We start from the raw sequence: 17,154 nt of genomic DNA, 5'->3' as shown, positions 1-17,154 counted from the left end.
TGGACTACACTTCTCAATTTCTCCACAATTCATGGTTTCACCTCAGAACGGCATTGGATCAAGGTCTGTGGATTGGGCCGCTCATCTCTTTAATAGTTTAGCTTATGCTGCTCTGGAAACATGATTGCTGGTATGCAACAAATGGGCTCCAACACCATAGTATGAGAAACATCATTTTATCACGACGCTTGAGCCACAAAGCTTCAGTCTTAGTGTAATAGTTCAGTGTCTGTGGCCCCTCAACCCAAAAGGAATGATGATCCTTACTTACATCAGCTGACAAAATTGTCATTTTTTTTAAATTTTTTTTTTTTAGGTCAGGCAATGTCTTCCTTAACAAACAAAAACAATTATATTAAAGTAGAAAAGTAAAAGGCTAATGATCAAAGCACTACTGACAAGTAGGGAAAAGACAACGTGCGAACAAACAGTGACTAAATGAAGGAGTCGGAATACCAGGAAAATGCTGGAACTTAAAGGGCAAAAAAAAAGGAGCACAAAAAAACAACTAGGAACAGTATCCAATATGGGTGACACCTTAATGCAGCACAGCGAAGACAATGGAACGATTTGGGGTCTTCCTGGCGTGGCCGCAAAGTTTAGGACTGCTGGTTACCAAGAGCCCCCAGATGCTTGCCTGCTTCCCAACCCCTCCCTTCACAGCCTGTAAGGAGGAACCAACTGAAAGAAAGGGGGGGAAAAAAAAAAAAAAAACCTCCTCAAAGAGTGGGTCATAACTACGATGTGGACACAAAGTACTAACCTGTGGCTTTGATGTCATTCCCATGAACAACTTGGATGTCTGGGTAAGCAAAAGGAGCGCTAGAAACTGCAATAGACAAACACGATGTCCTCTACATTTCCTTTTCTAGGGAAGGTGTGCTCGATTTGGTTAACCAGCTGTCCAGGCTGTGTATTTTGGGCACACATACCTATTTCGTAGCCACAGTTTAGTATGTTATATCCATATGGAGGCCACAATTAACAAAATTTACCCCCCATGTCTTGTCTGGGGTTCCGTATTACAAATACCAACAGTTTGCTTTTTTTTTTGAACAGCCTATAGAATGTGCAATGTTCCCAATGCATTTGTGTGTATGGAAATGTTTTGGTTGGCAATAATTTGTTTTCTTTTTTTTTTTTAAGCATTACTCCCTTTTGTAAAGTACTATTAAACTGAATAGAACACATTGATTTGATGATCGCTCAGGTCAAAGGCTAACATGGCAGGATGAGGTTAAAGGTCAGTTTCATAAAGTCCTCTGGTCACATGTCAATGACTCGAGCACAAGGGTCAACTGGGCCACGTTGAATTATGAAAGTGATGGAAATAACTCAGTGTGAAGCAATACTTTTCTACATCAGTGCAAACTTCCAACACAACACAACAAACGTTAAATTAGTAGTTGGTTGTTTTCAAGGAATTGTGGATGTAGCTTGTATATTGGATCTGATTGGATTGAGCAAGTGTTCTTAATGAAGTGGACCATGAGTGTAAACATTTAGGAAGTGTGGAGTTTGCATGTTTTCTGCAGGTCCTTCCTGCCATATTCAAAATTTCCCAAAACATGCTTGTTAGGTTAATTGAAGATGCTAAATTGTCCATAGGGGTGAATGTGAGAGTAAATGTTTATATGCCCTGTGATTGGCCATTTTTGATACTTTTATTTATGTATTTATTTTTGCATTCATTCATTAGTATTATTATTCTTATTTTTTTTTACATTGTTTTCATCATTACAACTTTAGTCATTGAGACAGTAAGCTAATAAGCTACAGATTTGTGTCTAGTGCCATTTATGCAAATGTCCCCATTGTGAGATTAATAAATATCATTTTATCCTGGTCAACATTTTCATAGACATCTCTTATTATTCCCATTCCATTACAGTAAAAGAGTGTATTTAAAGCAAAATTGTAAACTTGCGCCACAACACACCCAAGAAACAAAACGTTGGCCATGCATGGTAACATTTATTCCAAACATGCAAATTGTACACCACAAAGATGAAATTGCAGACAATCGTTACACCAAGATAGTAACACGTACAAAAGAAATAAACCATCATCATAATAAATTGTGTGTAATCTTGATAAATGCTTTTACTTCCAATGTTAATGGTTTGTGAATTTATGCTAAATAAAGGCAATCATTGGATAAGGCTGCTTATGTATGTTTTTATGAAAAATATGTAGCCAGTAAGTGAACATGTTGGACTTGGTAGGGGCAGCATTGTTTATTGTCTCTCTGGAATTCATTGCATAGTTTTATTAATATGATTTGTGAGCATCTGACATTATTATTCCTGTGGAGAGTGTGAGTGAAAAATGTTTGTGTGCCAAAGTTTGATCCGATGCTTATTTGCTATGTCAGTGCAGCAGCCTTGAGTGAGTAAATGTGTGTGTCCACAGTGGACTCCACATTGACTGTTAAATTTGGATTTTGAAAATGTAAATAAACCGATTAACCGCCTCGCTTACAAAAATGCATACAACATGCGTAAATATTGCATATGTTTTCCCTTATAAATACATGTCATACCTATACCAAGGAGCAGAAAAAAACATTGATGAAACAATTGCAACAATATCACAATGTAGCAGTGATGATGTACTGTAAGACAAGTAGAAAGTTTGTAAACAGATTAAGGGCACAAGGTGAAGAACTAGAGCAAAAAAAAAATAGTCCAATTGGGTGCAACCACTGTGTCCTAGAGGATTAGGAGTTGGTGCATTTGTGTATTTACCAGTACAAAGCAGCATAATAATGTTATATTAGGATAATATTTTGGGTCTCAATTCAGTCTTCACACGCAAGACTCTCCTCGTGTTCACATTACCTTTCATTGTTTTGGACTTTAAAAACCATCAATAATACAGAGGCTGAATTTTCCACATCCACATTGAGGCATGCAATTACTCTCACGGTTTAAAAAAAAAAAATGGTGAAAGAAAACCAAAACGTTTCAAATGCGTCCTCTCCCTATTTTATCCGATTCTTCCGCTGTCCCAGCTTGACATTCCAAACATGTTATAAAATGTATATCTCTCATGAATCAGCTGTATAGGCTTCCAACGCAGCAGGAATATATGAGGGTTATATGGGCGCTGTCCAAATGTTGAAGTCCAAAGAGAAAAAGTGTTCAAGCATCCCGTCACACATGTAGAAAAAGTCTTCTATGCTCACTCATCTGCTCCTTTTAAAAGTTTATTCCCAACACATTGGCATACATATCGAAATCTTCTTTCTCTTTTTTTTTTTTTTTCTCCTTAACAATGTGGTATCAGGTTTGTATCATTCTTATTTTTTGGTCAAGCAAACATGTTAGTGGAGTCTAATGCATGCATCTCGGGTTTCTTTCTGGTATCGTGAGTGTTTGCTTTCTCATGATGTCATAATTACAGTAACGCTAGAAGTAAAGAGGTATCAACTTTTATGTATACATCATTATTATTATTATTTTTTATTTTTTGGAATGGGCTTTTGTTGTTGTTGCATCCGTGGTATTGCCTTCACGGCTGTTTTGTTTTTTCCTTCAGGTCTTCCTTGTCAGTTGATTGCTGCCAAAGACACAAGAGGGAAAACAATTAGACGGGGGGGAAAAAATGCTTGAAGTTGCTTATTTGTAAGCTACAAGACTGCACCTTTTCAAATTAGGGTTTTAAACCAGGGTTAGGGTTTTGAAGTAGCGTTTCCAAATAGGGTTAGGGTTTCAAAGTAGGGTTTCAAAACAGGGTTGGGGTATCAAAGTAGGGTTTCAAAACATGGATAGGGTTTCAAAGTAGCGTTTCAAAACGGGGTTGGTGTTTCAAATTAGTGTTTCAAAACTGACTCAGGGTTTCAAATTAGGGTTGAAAGAGAGTTTTAGGATTCCAAGTTAGTGTTTTAAACCAGGGCTAGGGTTTCAAATTAGGGGTTCAAAACCGGGTTAGGCTTTCAAAGTAGGGTCTCAAAACGGGGTTAAGGTTTCAAATTAGAGTTGAAAAAGAGTTTTATGATTCCAAACTAGGGTTTTAAACCAGGGCTAGGGTTTCAAAGTAGGGGTTTAAAACAAGATTAGGGTTTCAAATTAGGGGTTCAAAACCTCCAATACATGAAATGCCCTTTTCCTCTGTAATGCCATGCGTAGTAATATTGCACAAAATTGTGACCTTATAGTGGCAGTATTATTAACAGGTGGATGAGGTCACTTAAATCTCCGCTGAAGGCCCAGCTCCGAAATGCAGCGCCCGGCAGTGGAGTACAGCATGTATTGTTTTGACATTTTTATTTTCAGTGGGGCGGCACGGTGGACGACTGGTTAGAGCGTCAGCCTCACTGTTCTGAGGACCGGGGCTCAATCCCCGGCCCCGCCTGTGTGGAGTTTGCATGTTCTCCCCGTGCCTGCGTGGGTTTTCTCCGGGCACTCCGGTTGCCTCCCACATCCCAAAAACGTGCACGGTAGGTTAATTGAAAACTCTAAATTGCCCGTAGGTGTGAATGTGAATGCGATTGGCCGGCAACCAGTTCAGGGTGTACCCCGCCTCCTGCCCGATGACAGCTAGGATAGGCTCCAGTGACCCTACTGAGGAGAAGCGGCTCAGAAAATGGATGGATGGATACATTCAGTGGAAGCGAGTGATTAGCTCGCTTCCACTGAATGTGATCTGACGTTTGGAGTTTGAATGAGTCTTGGCTTCCGGTGTGGAGTGTCTAAGTGCTCCTCATGCATGAGTGAGTTTTTTCCGGGTACTAGATCCAAAGACATGCATTATAGGTTAATTGAAGACTAAAATTGTCCATAGTTGTAAATGTGAGTGTGAATGATAGTTTGTTTGTATGTACCCTGACCCAAAGTCAGCTCATTTACTACCCTAATGAGGACTTACCAGTATAGAATATGGATGGATGACTATTCAGTCATTAACTTCTTTTTACAATTGTATGCATGTTAAGAAACTTAACATCGCTTGCACCTAATATAAATGTGTTACGCTGACAACAGTTTCAACCTGGAAAAGAATTCAAATTTCCATTCCTTGTGGTACCTGAAAGCGAGACAAAGACGATGATGGCGACCACGCCCAGCACGATGGAGACGATACTGAGCAGACGAGCGAGTCGACCGAGTCTTCTGGCCCCGTCCACGTCCCCCGCCTGGAGACTGTTTCTGGACTGGTGACACGCGAAAACACATGCTGGTTAACACGAGTTAACATGACAGAGTATGGTAATAAGGTTTGTAATGGATGATTGAATAGTTTCTCTAAATTAAATACATTTGATTTGTGTTTGTTATTTCAATGATTTAGGAACTGTATGAGAACCAAACTTTCTCTGCATGTTTTTGCCTTATCGGTCTGAGACAACAGGAGCTGTCCTTGGTGCTTAATGTTTAAAAATAAAGGTGGCTTTACGCGTTTGGGAAAAAAAAAAATCCCTTTGTGAGTTTATTCGATGTAGTGCAATGTATTCCTTAACATAATAACTGGACTTTCTACAAAATCAAATGTATGGCTTACTGGCCAATACATTAGATACACCTGCAGACAACTTACTTTCAGAAATTGGCAACCCTCTCTATGTCCCGGCGCCCCACAAGTTGTTCTGCTGCCTCTGCTCGGAACCCTCTCTGTGTACTGGTTGGCCCAGAAACATTCATGCTTTTTGGAGCAATCCAGGACAATCAAATATCACACACACACACACACACACACACGATGCACCCTCTCACCTCCGGTACTGCAATGGGAGTGGGGCAAAGGAGAGGTCCTAGGAGAGTGTGTATTGATCCACACACACACACCTACAATTACTGCACACATTCTTGTGGCTGCAGCAGAGGAAGGCTGCTAAGTGAGTAAATGTTCCTCTTCTTTCTTGTCATTAATAATGAACGAGCAGCAGCAGCAGCAGCAGCAGCAGCAGCAGCGTGGCTAGAGGGGAGGGACGCAGCAAAGAGCTGGTATGCATCTCAAATGGTCGCCTCTGATTCTCAATGCAAAAATGACCTTTTAAATGCACTTTTTGGGGTCATTTTGCTTCATGACCTTCATGTTCTTTTGCCTTTTAGTCTTAAAAATAAAACATCTTAAATTCCATGCAGAAATGTTATTTTAAAAGAAACATATTGAACTTAATTAAAAGACCATTTGTGTGCATAATGTGTATATATTTTTGGAGGGGTACCCAAAGTTGGTTATCTCCAAGCACTTTGCTCTCACTGGGTTTTTGCAGAGCTTTTCGACTCACTGTTGTTACATTAAAATCGCCATTCAAATTGCAAAGCACTCAATGCAGCCGGATGATCAAATCTGCTTGCTGCACGATGGCACCCCTCACATTCCTGGAGCAAGAAAATGCATTGCAGCTAATCAATTATTATTGGACAGTTTTCTGTGGCGCGTGGACGAGACCGAGTCAGTTCCATTTGCGCTCCGGGCACCGTCCATTCTCCATCGCACCGTGTTCCAGTCATGCATATGCAGTCCATGCATCCAATCAGAAATCTTAACTGTTCACATCAAGTAAGTACAGTCATATAAACAATGATCATCCTCCATTAGTCAGAAGCCAAACAAATTAAACGACAGGCCTGTTTAGATGATCAAGTTTCACAGGAGCCAAATGTACTGTAGCATCATCATGATAATCACAGAATGCATCAGAGTGCACTAAATTGATTTCACGCTGATCTGCTGCAAGAAACTTTGGTTGGATTCACAAGATAACACAAGTGCACATGCACACAGGGATGTGAGTATGTGGCAAAGGCACTTGAAATCATAGCAACAAGTGTTTTTTAGCCACATTTTTCAAAAGCCATTTCAAATAATAGATTTTCTTAGGGGCGGGGTGCAACGTTAACAACAACCAACAGCGTAGTACAACATTAGAAAAATATGAATAAAAGCAGCAACTCTTGTTTCTTTCTTTGCTAACATTTCAGGCGTCACAGTTGGCCACCTCCCTGAATATATCTGAAGTATTAGATCGCGAATAAGTCACCTGCACACACATGCACGCACGTGCACACACAGTCATCCATCCAGTGGGTCCATATATCACCAGCAAATCTGCCGAGCGTGCAGTACCGCTGCTGCAGTTCGGCCCTCGCCATTCTTGGGATAGGCCAGCATTGGCCGTAAAAAAACCATTAGGCTCGCATCGCTAATCCTGTAATTGGCTGCACATCGTCAGTGTTCGCCGCCAAAGCATCTGTCGGTGATTTCCAGCCCGATGGCAGTTTGCCGGCTGTGCTCCAGCTGATAAAAACAATCAATACTCTTTGTTGTGTCACATTTTTAGCGAAAAATAAATCTTCATACACAAAAACGCTGACACCGCACCTTAATACACTACACTTAATTACAATAAAACATGACAGTGCCTCCTCTGCATTAGGTGCAGGTGGACAGATTTGAGTATTTCATATATACGGGTCAATTTCATATAATTTGATGAATAAAGGTAAAGACACTTGAAATCATTTTTCTGATTGAGCAATTTTCCTATGCTGCCTTAGTTGTATATGTGTAAATGTGTTCAATGCTTGAAGTTCTATTTTCAAAAGGTTATTGATGATTACAAATTTTAGGCTATAATAGATAAAACCCCTTATTTCATGGCAGTCCAATGCAAATGTAATCTGAACAAGAGGTTGTCAAAATCATAAACAATGACAGCCACAGGTTTGTTGCTACAAATCCATCAACAGAGCAAATTGCAAATAACAGGAAAGACCAAAGTGCATCACGGTACAGACGAACAGCCGTGTGAGTTGCACACGTTACTTTTGTTGCGCTTCAAACTCTGCAGGCGCAAGTGCATCAATGATCTACTGAACTACTCATTAAACCCATTACACTCTTGTTTTAATCGGTTAGGGTTAGGAACGCAAAATGGCTGCCACATCCGGGCACTTCAGATTCAAGTTTATTTGTGTGGTCCTTAATCACGACAAAAAGTTTCAAAGGGCTTCCACAGGCTCACGGTTAGCAATGATTGACGGCAGATCTTGCCTTCAGTCTTTCAAAAAAACAACAACAAAAAAACGCATACTATTTGTGGTAGTTGGCACACATTGTTATGTGCATTACCGCCACCTACAGGGATGGAGTGTAACAGTAATTTGCCAGCATATCCAGATTTTTCCAATCAGATGGACATGAGGAATGCATTGGTCTGTGCTCTACTGAGTGCCATTCTGATTTGCTTTTGTCCATCTACCAGTACAGTATTTGGGTCCACCTTCCTGCATTTGAACCCACCACGCTGGTGATTCCTGCTGATACAACTAACTCCACTTGTGATGTTACCATGACGCTGGAGCCCCTTTCTATGCAAACCATATCACTTTTAAATTCGTGTTCAACTTGTTTCCCCTCCCTGGATCTTACATTATCCTATTCAACTCCCGTGAACGGAAGTGCATCAGATCCATTTGCTGTTCCCCTCACGCCCACGGTCCTCACAAAGAACGCAGCATCAGCTGCAGCACGGGGAGCGGATGTTTATTGCTGCCACGCTGCGCCCTGCAAACTGCCGCAATCTGCCCTCTGCAGCACAGAAACTAAATTGACTTCCCTCGTCATCTATTGAATTAGTGGCCAGATCTAGTTTCCCTTTCCTTCACTTTGAGTTTCACGGCTCTCTGTCAATGCCTCGCTCACTTCCTCTTACACGTACCCTAAGCCATTAGCGAGCGTCTGACGAGCGAATGTCAGTAAATTCATGATGAAGACTCGGGATATGTCTGCTGGATCCTGCCTGATATTCCCTCAGGTCTGTGTGCAGCCCACAGGAGTGATGTTACAGAACTAATGAGCTCAGCGAATTACCTTCGCCTTGTTTCTCAGTACATCTCAGTTTTGGCTGCTGTACTGTGTGAAGTAAAATGCAGCAGGACAAAATGAAGAAGGACAAAGGAGTTCAAATCTGGCAGAACCTTGGGGGACGGGTTAGTTCTGCTCTCTCACAGCATGTTTGAATAGCTCTCATTCATTCTGTATGGAGTTTGAATGCGAACCTTCTTCTACCCTCACCCACCCCATAGGAGTCCAAATGTTAGTCTGCCTTGATATGTCAGTCTTGTGATTGACAGGTGATCGGTCCAGGCTGCACTACCCACCTCTTTGCTCTCCTTTGGGATATGCTCCAGTTTAACCACCCCTGCCAAAAATTAACCCACCCAAATCTCATACAAGCCAGTATGGAAACAGCTTCCTGAAGGCTTTCTGTGGAGGAATCAAGAAAGTAAGCCCAACCATCACCAGCTGAGTAGCACAAAGCCATGCTGACAAGAAAGTCACTTTATCACGGGGAGTTAAAAGAGCTGCTGCATGAGATGCGGAGCATTGCAGAGAAAAAGCTGTGAGGTATTTCAACGTTATTTTGTTTCTTTTTGTAAATGAACAGAGAACCGCTGGCAAGAAGAAAGCTGGCCTCTCTGGAGGAGGAGAACATTAGTGAGGACTTGGACGGAAAAGTTTTAGGTTGTGGGATAAACACAACCAAGTAGTGTCCACGCAAATTATTCGAAAGCACTCCCTCAGTAGTTTACAATAGAATGGTCCATCCACAGATATGCACTAATTTACTGTATTCATCAAGATAACATTTACTGCAACACATAATTTAGTGAGTCAGTGATGGTGTAGCGAACAAAAAAAAAAGAAGAAGAAAGAAAAAATGCATATATTTCCAAATTGGAATTTAAAAAAAAAACAAAAAAACCCAAAACCAAAAAATATTCTTTTTTCACATCTGCAAACAGGTGAATAGCTAACCCGCGAGTATGCGGGGGTCTGCTGTCGATACATAGGACAATTGCTTCGCATATTACCTACACTGATGGATTGGTTTTAGCACTTTTAATGAAATAAAGGTGAATGTCAAAGTGCCCCTTGCAAACTTTTCTCTTTTTGTATGCTCCCCCCGGATCGGAAAAAAGGTTTGGATCCCCTTGCATCTGAGCAGTTTTGGGCTCGGCACTCACCATGATGGAATAGACGAGGGCCACGATGCTGACGGGCCACACGGGGAAGAAGCAGGAGATGATGACCAGGATCAGGTAGTCTCGGGGCTTGGGGCTCTCCTGCACCGTCGCGTTGCCGGTGGACGAGCGGCTCAGGCTGACTTTGGACGGGGAGAGGGGCGCTGCGGCGGACAGCTGCCCCGCGGAGCCTGACCTCATGCTCACCCCGTGGCCGTTGTGGTCCGCCTCCGGCCCCTTGGTCTGGTTGTGCTCCATGTTGACGGAGAAGGACGAGGACATCTTGAGGCCGTGTCCCTCGGGCTCGCTGGTGACGGCCAGCAGCTTCTGGGTCTCCTGGAAGTCAGCCAGTTGGGCGCCGCCTCCTCCTCCTCCTCCTCCTCCTCCTCCTTCTCCTCCTCCTCCTCCGCCTCCGCCGCCGCCCTCGCCCAGGTTGGACTTGAGGAAGTCGGTGTCCGTGTTGATGGCCATAACGCTCACCTCGATCACGTTATTACCAAAATTGCTTCTTTTTATCCCTTTGTTTCCAAGTTTAATCTTGATGACAATCCAAAACTTTTACGACTGATCTTTGATTGTGAGTGAAATCCTCATTAATAAAAATGAGACACTTGATTCTCTTAAGTTGTTTTGAAATCCTCCACTTGAGTCACTTTGCTTCACTGCCATCCACTTGACTTCCAAGATCACAAACGTGTGCTGCATCCGATGAGGAGCAAACAAATTGGAACAAATTCTGCTCCTTCTTCTAAGTATTTCTCTTACCCATTTTCTTACCTTATTTTTCTTCCACAATTAAAGAAGACGCAAAAAAAGATGCAGCTTTTCTCTCTTCTTGTCACTCCGCCCTGTTCGCTCTGCTGCTTCTCAGAGACTGCACGAAACCATTGTCAAGTTACACAAACGGACAGTTTCCTTCTTCCGGTCAAGAGCCAACCCCATTTATTCTCTCGTTCACGTTCCCTTGACCTGTATTTACTTCTACAAAATCATGGATAAAAGTCCCCAAATTTGAGCGAAATGTATCATCTGTTCCAGTACCCATTAGTCAAGCATCTGTTGAATTGCCTGCAAAAGCAATACCCTGTTTTATTTTGAAGGCATAACTTCCTGACTTCTGCCATGAATTTGCATTTCTCTGTCTAACTTGATGGTGCTGATGTTGATTGAGCAGAGCAGTCGAACGGGGAGTTCCCTCCCCCACAAAGCCTCCTCCCCATCCCTTTCTCAACATCAGCACCAGTGTTTTATGGAAGGAAGCCAGCGGTGCTTTTGTGCTGCTATGCAGAATTCACTTTCCGTTCATGTTCCAGTTGCACAGTCTCCCATGTCATAAATCCTCAGCGCGCACAAAGTCCGCGTCAGAGTCCAGTATACAGCTGCCTGCATACAATGCTTGTTTAAATCAAACAAAACAATTTTTGGGGGAGGCAAATCGAGTATCATAAGCAAATAATTCTAATGTGTCAGAAGACAATGGTGATGGCTATGTGCTGGAAGCGAGTTTGCATGTTAAACGTCCATTCATTCCCCAGTGAAGTGAGGATTCCCCTATATGAAAAGTCTCCACAAAGATAATATTGATAGGTTTTGATTGTCAGTAAAGGGATTCATTTTGAACAAAAATATCTCCGATTGTGGGTTGCTGTGGTGTAGAGCTGCTCTGCATTATAAATGAGAAACAGTGTGACGCACAGTGCAGTTCTAAACCACTGCAAACTGCGAGAACGAATACACGTGACTGTTCAACTACAATCGACAACACGGTCCTTGCTGGGACTGGACAGAAACAAACTGTAACTACAGCCCGCATGATTTCATTTGACGAGCCTCCGGACTCCTCATGAAGTTGTGCGGCAGCGTGGATTCATTGCTCCTGCAGGATCCCTTGCTGCACCCACAAAGAAACACGAAGGAGACGGTTCATGTGGATTGAGGGACACCTCGTGGAAAGACGCAGCATTGCTTTTCTTTGCCTTTACTCCAGTGACAAGGCCTTGTTGATATAAAGCTGCTTGAAACAAGAGATTTACGGATAGTCACAAATCACCAGTGTTGACGACTAACTAATTACAACGTCGTAGGATTACGTCATGTAATTGCAAACTTTATATACCGTATTTGCAATCCATGACACTTCCTCATGCTAAAGCTGACGCTTGTGATTGGCTCTCCGTGGTCATGAGCCGTCGTGCTCTAGTTTCATACGTAACACATTTTCCAAATATGACCTCGAAGCATTTACCTTGTGGTGCAATTTATTAGTTTGTTTGAGATTCTTAGAAGCTTTCTAACTTTCAGTCCACTTTTTCTGAGGAAACATCCAAAGGTTCTGTTGATACATTGATTCAAAATGAAGAAAAGTAATCACATTGTAATTAATGTACGGTAATTAGTTTTATTACTTTGAGAAAGTAATTGAAATCGTTACACGACTATTACATTTTCAACAGGGGTAACTTGTAATTGTAACCAACTACATTTCCAAATCCTCTCAACTCTTCAAATCACACAAAGGGAAAACAAATCAACAAATATCAAATCCAGTATGTTTTTTTGAATTACAGTTTTAAAAATTATTATTATTTTTTTTTTAGTCAATGTTTGTGTAGCTCTCAGCATCACCTTAACACGAACTGCTTGGCACATTGAAGCCAGTTCAAAACATGCCCTTGTACTTGTTCCTGTCCTCCTCGTTTTTCTCCTCCATGCGCATGTTCAAGACCGCCAGTTCCTTCTTCACAGCCTTTTTCATTCCCGGGTCCAGATCCAAAACCTTGCTAAAGTCCTGCTTGGCCTCGGCCTCGTTCCACACCTCCAGGTGGGCCTTTCCACGCAGGTAGAAGGCCTTCATGACGCCTGTGGGACCATCATAAACTGGTTTTATAGGTCTCATTGGTGCCACAAACTGCAACACTTTTTCTACATTTATTACTACAAACACATCGCTTTAGTTTACAACACTGCTTTGTGCACTTACTGCAATCCTGCTGCTTTATGAGGGGTCATTACTTGTGCAGTCATAATGTGAACTAAAATCCTCTTCAATGGCCAATTTCAAAATGATGTTACTGCAAATGAAAAGGGGAATGTTGCCTGTAGAATATTGACGATGGTTGGAATAAATGCAGACACGCTATTTTTCTGATTGTTTGATGACACCTTAAGAACCATTTCCTTGCAGTGGCATTTTTATGTGAGCAATATTGGTGGGGCACAAGTGACTTAAAGGATGTAGGCTAAATACCAGGACAACTATAGTAGTCGCTCTGTCTGATGTGTTTATTTTTTCTTTTTCAAAATTGCAATTAAAAATTACAGATTAAAATTGGAAATGAAATCACAAATTTTCTTCCAATGGATGTTATAAATTGTTACAATACGACTACACAAATTAAATTCATATTTTGGCAGATATAGCAAAATAGTTGCTTAGACTTTTTTTTTTTTTTTTCGCTCATGTCACACCACTTGTCTCACTGGGCGGAATTCCCAGAGTTCAATCATAATATTTCATAAACCAATGAAAAAAAAGAAAAAAAAGAAGGAAGCATACGCTAGGTTGTGAAAACCCAAATATGGAAATTCTCAAAAAACAACATGGTAATGATCCATAAAAATGTTTATGCATGCAGGTAAATTTTGTAATTCAATTACTGCGCTGTATGAAATATATCATGGCGTACATAATAGAAGAGTAGTAAACAGCTCCATCTAGTGGGAAACTCAGGTTAGCACGTGCCCAATGATAAAATCTGGGCATGTGTTTTGCGTTTTCTTTGGCTTTTTGTGTTACATTTATTCCTAAAAAAAAGTAGACTCAACATAGTTGTGAGGAAAAAAAAAATATGAAGAAAGTGCGTTACTGGTCCCGTATTTTGGCTATTTAGTCCTCCATAGAGTGACTGTAGCATGGAATTAGAAAAAAAGTGTCAATTTTATTAAAAACAAAAACAAAACAAACAAAAAAAAAACACCTTGTTTTTGTCATACGACTTTCCAGAAAAGGCCCCTCTGGCAGCTAATTCTAAAATACAAATATCTGAGCCGAATTGTCATGATTCTAGATGTGGTTAAAAAATACTATACACTTGTATGACAGGTGAAGAATATTAAACCTGCATACAATATTACTTGAACATTCTCTGTACAGATCATAAAGATTTTATAATGGTGACAGGTTAAGGCAGGAACAGATTGTTACTATTTGCATTATTTTCTATGAAATTGTTTCCAAATCGGAACAATTGGAGTTCGACCAGCCTCTCTGAACGGTTTGTGCTCAACCTTCCGAGGTTTCACACTACCTCAGGTCCAGCTAATCCCAAATAGCATGCTGAAGTTAAAAATGAATTCCAAAACAAGAGTGTATGTCTCAGGAGGAGACAGACTGAGTGCGCTGATGTTAAAATCGCGGCACCATGGCTTTTATTGGGTCAGACTTTTACAGAAGCATGAAAAATTCACTTACGCCTCTCATAAAAAAAGTACATTTCACATGCTGTGAAATCCTTTCCAGCTTGTAAAGAGCAGAATAAACTCTAACTTAACCACATCGGTCTCTCATATACGAAATGTATGGAATGTGACTAATGGAGTTAAATGTTCCATTGGCTTTAGTGAGATTTGTCTGCTTTTGTGTGTGTTAGCATCCAACCTGGGTGTTGGTTAATGATGTCACTGGTGTGCTCGATGACCTCATAGTACTCCTCCATGCGTAGGAGACACTGGCAGTAATTGAATGTTAACGTGTGGGCCATCTTCTCCAGCTTCAGCCACGGAGCCTCCCACGCTTTCTCCTGTAACAAGCACGTCAGCTTCTGAAGGTGTGCTTGTGAATATACGTTGTACTCGCTGCTGAAACGCTATCTCACGTGCTAATCAAATAATCTGACATGCACACCTGACACTTTCTCACACACTACTGAAAGGCTTTCACACACGACTAAACATCTGTCGTTCGGTAGTGTGTCAGAGTTTTAAAGTATTACTGTATGTATGGGAGCCTTTCAGTAGTGCATGTGAGCGGGAAAAAAATCAGTAGAGCATGTAAGAGTTTCAGTTGTGTGTGAGAGCATTTTAGTAGTGTATGTTAATACAAATCAGTAGCGTGCGTGTGAGCGTTTATATTGTGTGAGAGCATTTCACTTATGCCTCTTTCAGTAGTGTGTGAGACTTTTAAAGTAGAGAGAGAGAGAGTATGAGTGTGTGTGTGTGTGGGGGGGGAGCATTTCAGTAGTGTGTTTGAGTGAAAAAGGTATGTGTATAGATGTGTGTGTGAAAAAAAAATTCGGTAGTGTGTGACAATGTTTCAGGTGTGTGAGTGTGTGTGTGTGTGAGCGCATTTCAGTAGTGTATGTTAACAAAACATTTCAATAGTGTGTGTGTGAGTATTTACCTTGTGTGTGAGAGCATTTCACTTAAGTGTCTTTGAGTAGTGTGTTTGAGTTTTAAAGTCTTGTGTGCGTCGGAATATTTCAGTTGTGTATGTGAGTGAAAAAATCAGTAGTGTATGAGAACCTTTCAGTCGTGTGTGAGAACCTTTCAGTAATGTCTGAGAACCTTTCAGTAGCGTGTGAGAACATTTCAGTAGTGTGAGAGCACCTTTTCGTAGGCTGTGAGAACCCTTCAGTAAGGTCTGATAACCTTTCAGTAGTGTGTGAGAACATTTCAATAGTGTGTGAGAATCTTTCAGTAGTTTGTGGGAACCTTTCAGTAATGTCAGAACCTTTCAGTAGTGTGTGAGAACCTTTCAGTATTTTGTGAGAACCTTTCAGTAGTGTGTGAGAACCTTTTAGTAGGTTGTGAAAACCTTTAAGGTGGTGTGTGTAATGATGAAATGTCCGTCTGTCCTCACCTTGGTCTGCACGTTCTTGATGCAGATGATGGCTTCCTTGTACTTGAGCGTGGCGTCTTGGTAGCGTCGCTGCTTGTACAGCTTGTTCCCCTGCCCGTGAAGCACGGGCACCACCTTCAGCCTCTCCTCGTCACTCAGAGCCCACGACTCCCTGTTGTACTCACTGGGCTGGAGCACCTGCCGCACCCAATCACACCTATGACTTTGCTACACGTACTTTCTCCTCTGCATTTTGGTCCAACCTTGAGCAGTTCCAGGATGAAAAAGAGCGGCTTGGGCTCCTTCATCAGCTCATCCAGGTCGTCGTAGCCCAGACTGTGGTAGGCGAACATGTTGGCCATGCCACATGTGCGAACGTGCCAGTCCACTGGGTCTTTGCCGTCTGCAATGCGTCTCATGCTCTTGGATACAAGCGGGTACACGCCTGTGTGCTTTGGAGGAGAATTCATTGAATTCAAAAAGTTGACTGTATGATTGAACGAGCTTACTGATGAGAAGCCAGGGAATTTATGAACATTTATGGTGGTACTGTACGTCCTCTTTAATTCCGACCTATCACACATATGACAGTGATAGTTAATTGGAAAGGTATCTTTGTTGTAAAAGCTAATGGACCCTGCACCACCGTGTGAGGCCATAGAACCGCACCGAGGTCTCTCACACAATCAGTAAAGAAAATAGAGGAAGTAAAAAAAAATCAATCAGGGAATACATCCATCCATCTATTTTCTATTGAGATCACCCCCATTGGGGTCACTGGTGAGCTGGAGTCTATCCCACCTGACTTTGGGCAAGAGGTGGGGTACACCCTGGACTATATTTGCCAGCCCATCGCAAGGCACCTACATTCATTCACACTCACATTCACAACCTAAAGACAATTTTGAGACTTCAATCAACCTAATAAGCATGTTGTTGGAATGCGGGAAGAAACCAGAGTTCCTGGAGAAAATCTAAGCCAGCCTGGGAGATGGGCACGGCATGCAATGTCCACAGCTGGGATTCAAACCCACAACCTCAGAACTGTGAGGCGGATGTGTAGCCATAACGGAATCGAATTAAACCCACTTATATATTATCATATGTAATTATGTTTTATGTACATATTGCTGATTAAAAACATACATTCAAATTATTAATAATAATATCATTATAATAGTGCTTGCTGCTATTCTCAGTATTATCATGTGATCATTTAAAGTTATGTAATATAATAATTGATTTATCATCATGACATATGTAATTATGGTATGTTTTGTATCTACTAATATATGGCAACAAAAAAATAAGAACAAGTGCATTTATTAAAATTATTATTATTAT

General features: G+C 41.4%; 2 protein-coding genes across 5 annotated transcripts in view; both read right to left on the bottom strand.

Annotated features, from left to right (window-relative positions):
* Window positions 1-1,954: 1,954 nt before the first annotated feature.
* trarg1a (trafficking regulator of GLUT4 (SLC2A4) 1a) lies at window positions 1,955-10,871 on the bottom strand. Its single transcript, XM_061782695.1, has 3 exons — window positions 9,978-10,871; window positions 5,029-5,155; window positions 1,955-3,561 (listed from the first exon to the last, which is right to left on the bottom strand). Exons 1-3 carry the CDS (start codon window positions 10,443-10,445, stop codon window positions 3,551-3,553), a joined length of 606 nt encoding a protein of 201 aa, XP_061638679.1. The 5' UTR covers window positions 10,446-10,871; the 3' UTR covers window positions 1,955-3,550.
* A 1,470-nt stretch (window positions 10,872-12,341) lies between these two features.
* aipl1 (aryl hydrocarbon receptor interacting protein-like 1) overlaps window positions 12,342-17,154 on the bottom strand; it is a 29,965-nt gene continuing 25,152 nt past the window's right edge. For 3 of the 4 annotated variants that reach the window (XM_061782693.1, XM_061782692.1, XM_061782690.1), the window contains 4 exons: window positions 16,074-16,262; window positions 15,832-16,008; window positions 14,632-14,773; window positions 12,342-12,833 (listed from right to left, as the gene is read on the bottom strand). In XM_061782693.1, coding sequence (XP_061638677.1) covers window positions 12,634-12,833; window positions 14,632-14,773; window positions 15,832-16,008; window positions 16,074-16,262 — 708 coding nt within the window. In that variant the 3' untranslated portion in view covers window positions 12,342-12,633. Of the gene's footprint in view, window positions 12,834-12,954; window positions 13,046-14,631; window positions 14,774-15,831; window positions 16,009-16,073; window positions 16,263-17,154 lie in introns of all 4 variants that reach the window. The other variant, XR_009789812.1, reaches the window with a different exon arrangement.

The sequence above is a fragment of the Phyllopteryx taeniolatus genome, chromosome 8 (assembly GCF_024500385.1).
Source record: "Phyllopteryx taeniolatus isolate TA_2022b chromosome 8, UOR_Ptae_1.2, whole genome shotgun sequence".
Lineage (NCBI taxonomy): Eukaryota > Metazoa > Chordata > Actinopteri > Syngnathiformes > Syngnathidae > Phyllopteryx > Phyllopteryx taeniolatus.
Note: the sequence above shows the minus strand (reverse complement) of the source record. Positions and strands in the feature narration are given on the sequence as shown.